This window comes from Centroberyx gerrardi, chromosome 15 (assembly GCF_048128805.1).
Source record: "Centroberyx gerrardi isolate f3 chromosome 15, fCenGer3.hap1.cur.20231027, whole genome shotgun sequence".
NCBI lineage: Eukaryota > Metazoa > Chordata > Actinopteri > Beryciformes > Berycidae > Centroberyx > Centroberyx gerrardi.
In genome coordinates, this window is record NC_136011.1 from 14,791,338 (window position 1) to 14,798,254 (window position 6,917).

A 6,917-nucleotide genomic window follows, 5' to 3' on the forward strand; every position below is an offset into this window, starting at 1 on the left:
TTTATTCAAATTCTTAGTCCAATCCTAGTATATTCCAGCTGGAAATGACCGCTGTTTAAACTAAATAACAACCAATTTAACCTTCAGTGGAAAGGAATTTGGTTTTGCAATGAACTGTAATCAAAGTCATAAAGTCATAGTCACAAAGACAGAGTCAGACTCACAACACAAAGACAACGTCACGCACAAAACCAACCAGGAACACCATAGCTACATAGTTTAGCTCCAAATAAAATGTAGCGGTATCGTAGCGCAATATTTCAGAGTGAAAGAGGAATGTTTGTCTAGTCACCGTCTTCGTAGTTCTTCAGATAGTAGTCTGGCCCGGGTCCTCTGAACTTGGCGAGGTTCTTCAGGTTGTGAAACTGCAGGAAATCCGTCCGCTTTCCGCCAAAGCGCAGGAAGGCCGGGGACAGGCCGCGCGCCAGGGTCACCAGCCGCTTCGAGCTGGACAAAGCAAAACCACCCTCAACATCGACAGAATTTACTTCACAATTAAAATGGAGTGGTAATAAATATTGTTAAATTGTCTGGGTCCAAATTTTAATCACTAACACAAGAAAGAGAGCGCGTCACAGAAACCACTTAGAAAAGCCTGTTGCCTGTTATTCCTCTATCTACAACTTTTACTTTACTGTTTCATCAGCAACATGTTATAGGTAGGCCTATTATCTATTTAAATATTGTCTCTTCACTCAATTATGAATTTACAAATGACAACTTTTGCATTGCAACGGCTTTTAAGCCCATAGCAGGGGAAAAAAGCGTCAAAACACCGTATCACAAAACTTTATTCAGGGCAAAACCTGCCATTCTCTGCGACAACAGCTGACCCAACAAATGCGCTACCAAGTGAATGACTTCAGCATCATCTATTATCCAGTGGAAGAGCTTTAGGAAGCAGCAGCTACTGTGGTGTAACCTGTAGAGCGGGGGATTGAAGGGGGCACGTAACACACATCTCTACTGTTTAGAGACGATTTGAGAGCAATACATTTTAAATTTGAAGGAGTTTGCTATTTCCCACTGATCGTGATTAGATATGAAATGGATATTACATTTCATACTGGGTTTTCCCAAGTGACCTGGCGCTGAAAACAAATATCACTTTAAATAATAGGCCTAGATAAATTATTGCGCTTTGCTCATTCCACGGGTGAAATCGAGATTCTTTAGTTTGTTTTATATTTGTACTTTTCATAATTTAAAATAGGCTGAATGTACAAACTGAAACACCGTGTAATTACACCCAGTGATTTTGCTAAGAAGAGCAATATAGCTTGAGGTGATAAAGCTTTGGGTTAAGGTTGCAACTGGGAAAATTTGGTGGTTCGAAATAGAATAAAAAGGACATGGAGTTTGAAAAAAGGGTGTTTCATTTATTTTTTATTTTTATATTTTGTAAATCACTGTTTAATTATGTGGCCGCCGGCTTGACTTCCATGACATAAGGTGTAAAAATAGAAAGTGACAGGCCTATAAAATACAGTAGAGCCTACAGAGGCCTGCACAACTTGTTTATTGTATACTAAACACCAAAACTAGTTGATTGGATTAACTTAAATTGTATTTATGTGTTTATATCAAATGAATAATTGCAGACAATGATTATAATAAATAACAAACCATTGCCTAATTCATATAGACTAGTACAACAGTTCATATGCAAGTAATCCGAAAAGGAAAAAAGGTGAGCGGTGAATCCTAAAGTGAAAATTAAAAAATACTCATATGGATGTATGGGATGATCTGAACTAGGCCTACACCATACTGTATAAATATTGTTGTTGCTTTCTTTTATTATGAAGAGAGGAATAGGCTATAGAGTTGGATAGATAATATTATACTAACATGTTCTCGTCCCCTTCATCACTTTTTGGCAATGAATGATTTCCGATTCCTTAATGTAGTAGGCCCATTCATCTTATATAACAACATGTCACGTGTTACATTTTCTATTGTTTTGCATCATAGTTACAACTCTCTGACAATGTTAGGTTATAGTGTGGCTTACGATGTGACTGAGTAACAATTTTTGCTACTTCAAAATAAGATCCAAAGCAGCACATGATGAAGACTAGAGTCGTTTTGATTGCAAAACTGTCACCCTGTGTACTGAAGCCCTGAAAGAAACCTTTTCTTGACATTACACACAATTCATTTGTTACAAGCTACAGGGTTTAGTACACTGCAAAAAATGTCAATGTAACAAGTAATTCATGCCAACATTGAGTCTAAAATTCTCGGCTTATATAACATGTAGAAAAATCTGAAAAAAAAAAAAAAAAAAAAGTTTCCAATAGATCTCCACCTGTTTTGAGAAATGTCCTGAAACAAGTGAAAATATCTAGAAATAAGCCAATTACTCCACTATCAAGAAAATGACACTTGGGTAAAAAAAGGAACCAAGTGAAATTATTTCACCCAATTGGAAGATATGTAGTTGTTTTCAGAAAAATAAGATTTAATGACTCTAAGATATAAGATAAAACACAACATTTTCACTAGTCAAGATAGACATTTTTTGCAGTGTTGCCTATACAGGCAAGGGACACAGCATATTTTCACAGCAGGCATACTGTATGATGACACCAATATAGAGCCCACATGGGTCTGCTTTAAACCACTCGCTGTCTCCAGAGGTCGCCTTATTAAATTACCTCATAGCATTAGACTTTGGCATTCTCAATAAAACCTTCCTTCAGTAATATGGGCTCATCAGACCATTCAGTTCCCTGACTCAAGCAGAAACGTCTTGATCCACTCTGTGAAAATGCTAACAACATGGCTACGACGTGCGTAACGAACAGAACCAATACCGCTGTGCATAGTCAGACGTGGACACCGCTGAAGATCGATATAATTGATAAGAAGCCGTTTCTACCTCAGAAAGTCCAGCCACCCGTCTTTGATGATCGAGGGGTCCAGCTGTAAGGAGAGGAAGTTGTCGTTCAGGACCTTGACTGGACTGCGGGTGTTGACGTCCAGGAGAACCAGCGTCCTCTCCATGAAGCCCGGCCGCTTCCCGCCGGCAACAGGTCTCTGATATGGGGAGGAGGAGGCGGAGGAGGAGGAGTAGGAGGAAGAGAGCCCCGACTGCACTACCAAAGTAGCCAAAGATGCCAGCCACAGGGAGGACCATGGGAATACGCACGGTGACGCTTTGGGCATCTTCTTGGTTTGGAGAGCAGGAGGATCTATGCGCGTAACGGGGCCCTGCTGTGCTGCTTAGAGGTAATGTGGGAAAAAGGCAGAAAAACAACACTGCTGTGGCGTAGTTCGATGGTGCGTCTTTACCTCACTTTCATAGATCTGGATTTGTCTTCCTGTCTAGTTGTCTCACCCCTCTGCCCCCCGCCCCTCAGAGTATTTTTTGGGAGCTGCAGAGAAGAGCGCACGCCCCTGGCCAGCCTTCCCGGTTGTGAGAGCCAGAAGCTGGGCGGAGGAGAGGAGGCAGCACCGCCCCTCTAAGGTTCTCTGAGGTATGAGGGCAAACAACGCAGAACTAGTCATCGCAGCTCATATGGAGAGGAGTCCAGGTTTTAGAGGTGAGCACAGTATGATCTGTTGACCAAAAAAAAAAAAAAAAAGCCCACAAAAATTGTAAATGCTGTAATTATAAAATAGATGCATACTAATTTCAAACAGGCCTAGGATGTCACAAAATATTACTTTGGAGACCAGAATTACGCGCGCTGTTGCCTGCAAATAGACAGGCCAGGCCTTTATGTTAAAGTGAACATAATTTTTTGTAATAATAATGTATAACTATGCAGCTGTCGAAATCAATAGCAACACGAAAAAAACAAAACAAAACACGAATCCAACTTTTAAAAGATGACCCAATGTTGCTCCCTCCCTATCAAGGCATATCCATGTGTTATATATGTTATGATGTCGATGAAAAGCTGGAAAAATGAATGAGTTGCATGTTGCTGACACTCCTGTAGGCTTTTCTTTTTGTACTTATATAACCTATATAACTTATATAATAGCCCGTTTTTATAGGGAGGAGCCAGGATGACACCTTTTCTACTAAGTTACACTTCAGAATGGACAGAAACAGGCGTAGTTTTTGACTGAGTAACTACCCACTAAAACTGAATTAATTATGAAGCTTAATTATTTTGTTAAGGAAAAACTGTTTATTATAGGTCTTGCACTGTGCACAACCAGGTTCAATAGGCTAATATAAAATAACAAAAATATAACCTTTGGTAGATATTAAAACGCCACATCCTATACAACCACACTGAGAAATTAGAATAGATTTAGCCTAAGCTCAGTTTACCCAGTCTTTAAATCTTGATGATATAAATTCATAGTGTATATCATAGTAAGTAGTGATCACTGACTGGAGGACATATTTACCCACCTTTTACTCCTACATCACTGCCTATATTTCAAGTTAAACGTCCTGACTGTAACTGAAATGAATGTTACTAACAGGCCCAAAAGGATATTCGAGCTTTACAACTCCAGAGGACGGAATGAGGCCTGATAACTAGGAAGACAGTTAACCATCAACCTTGAAAAAATAGTTACCAACGCCATATTTAATTTTAATGAAACTGTACTGTAGATGCTGAAGCTGTTTTGACAAACAACTGATTCATTGCTCGTTTTATGAGGCGAGTGAAACCTGGAGATGGCAACATGAACATTTTGGCCCCTTTTCAAAAACATTCAAAACCAATTTGGGACATAAGTTCCTACACATGGAACTCACCTATAAACTCTTTATATGACTTTTCTGTCCAGATGTTCTTGGAGGCGAGTCGAGAGTTAGAAAGTCAGAAAACAAAGCGCAGGCTATTATCTCAGCGATGATTTCGCCAGAGCTCCGTGCGCCAAAGTCTCCTCAGGCGGTCAGTGTTGCGAGAACTGGTCGTTTAAGGTCACTGCTGTCTCACAGATGAACACCGAGCTACATCAGAATACATTTAGGGGGAAAAAGTTATTCTCAGTACGATAATAGTTAACCTATTTTAGTACAGCCACCACAGGCCTTTACAAATAAATACAACCTGAACTCTAACCTATTTAAGATGTTCTTCAAATTTTAGGTTTTACGCACAAAACCCCCCATTAAAGGCCATGCCATAGTTAGGCTATAGGCCTATTTTGTCATGATGCATCTGTAAAATCTATTCTAACAAAATGGAAACGCAACTGTGCAGCTAAACGTTGAAGCCGGTGAATTCCCCCTGACGAGGAAGAACTATAGTAAATCAAGTCCTACATTTATCCTGTTTTAGAGGGACACTATACAAATATCACAACAAAACTACAAGTCTCCAGAGAGGAATATTATAGCCATACTACAGCAGATAAAAAAAAACACCACACAATGTTACTCTAAAGTCACTATTGAATACCAGGCACATTGTAAGTCCCTATATGAATATTGTTGTGATACACAGACGAAACTCACTGCATGTATGAACGATATGCCTTGTTTTATGTGCGTCACTCATATTGTCTCAAATCCATATCGTCAGTCTGTTTTTGTTTAAATTCGAAGTTTCTTTTATTTTCTGAATCTATTTTTTCCAATTTAAGGGCCATCTTAAATGTCACTTATACTTTTGGATGTTGAAACTCTTCTCTTTGAAGTGAGAAAAAAACTTTACCCCGACGAAAGATCAATCTAATATTCCTATAATATTCCTTAAGTGAATTATAGCGTGTGTGTGTGATACTCAATAGTGAGTTTACAGTGACCATATTGTGCTTGATGGTATTTTTGATGTCCTATGCAATCACTACACTATTGTTATAATATTCCTATTATTTGTACTTTGAAGTTTTGCTGTGATATTCTAAACCTTATTATAGGATCACTAATTCTTTTGCAGGGATTAATAACTTATTGAGAATGGAGGAATTATCAAAGTCCAACAACACACTGAGTTTATTAGTCTATGCACAGTAAGGTCTAATTTAACAATAACTTGGATGGAGAAAAAGCCAACTTAACAAAGTCAAATAAACACCGAGGTTATTATTGTCGGCATGTTTTACTCGAGTATTTCACTTTCAGGCAACTTTGATGTTTTATTCCAGCGGCGTATTGAGTAAAAACTCCCTGTAGTTACCAAAGAGCTGATTTTATCTTGATGAAACAGCTCAGCGGACAAAACATGAGCAGGAACTAAAACGATGGACTTTCCAAAGCAGTGAACAAGTGAAGTAGAGCAAGAATAACCAGACCACGGTGCTTCGTTTAACCTTTAACAGTTAATCCTCTGAAGATGGAATGTTTCCTCGCGCTAACATGCAGGGTAATGAGGCCTAATGAACCTGAAGGCAAACTTTGGAACTTTTCATATGCAGCTCCCAGGTAGGCCTGCTGTGTATACCTGCAAGTAGAATTTTGATTTGACGATGATTACCTTTACCTGATAAGTATGCTATTCAATCTGCGAATTTATGGTTTTACCTAAATCGCCTATATTTATAAAATACAAATAAAATAAAATAATACAAATACATTTAATGATAAAATAGAAATAATAAAAAATATTTGTTTTATTTATAAATATAACCTATAAATATAGGCTATCGGTGTGTGATTGTCGTATTGGCTTGGGCAAATTCTGTAGCTCATAAATAAATCCATACGAAATAATAGATTTTAGAAAGATACGACACAAATATCACAGCAAAACTTTCAAATATCACGCAGCTACTACGGGTCAAAAAGTGATACTACAAAAGAACGTATAATAGGGTGGGGGATTAAAAAATACCGTAAAGGAAGATAAGATCAGTATAAACTCAGTATTGAAAACCACAGACACACTGCAAGTCCCTACAGGAATATTATAGAACATTATTAATATTATAGCGATCTTTCGTTGGGGAAATACTAGGCCTATAGTGTTTCAGTAAATTTTAACTGTCTACTTCTAAGT

At 38.2% G+C, this 6,917-nt stretch overlaps 1 protein-coding gene across 1 annotated transcript in view; it reads right to left on the reverse strand.

The window, feature by feature from the left end:
• Window positions 1–3,171, reverse strand: part of hpse2 (heparanase 2) — a 54,094-nt gene extending 50,923 nt beyond the window's left edge. Inside the window, exons 1-2 of the mRNA XM_071904493.2 lie at window positions 2,885–3,171; window positions 293–447 (exon numbers count right to left, since the gene is read on the reverse strand). Of these exons, the coding sequence (XP_071760594.1) occupies window positions 293–447; window positions 2,885–3,171 (442 nt within the window). The remainder of the gene's footprint in view (window positions 1–292; window positions 448–2,884) is intronic.
• Window positions 3,172–6,917: the final 3,746 nt, after the last annotated feature.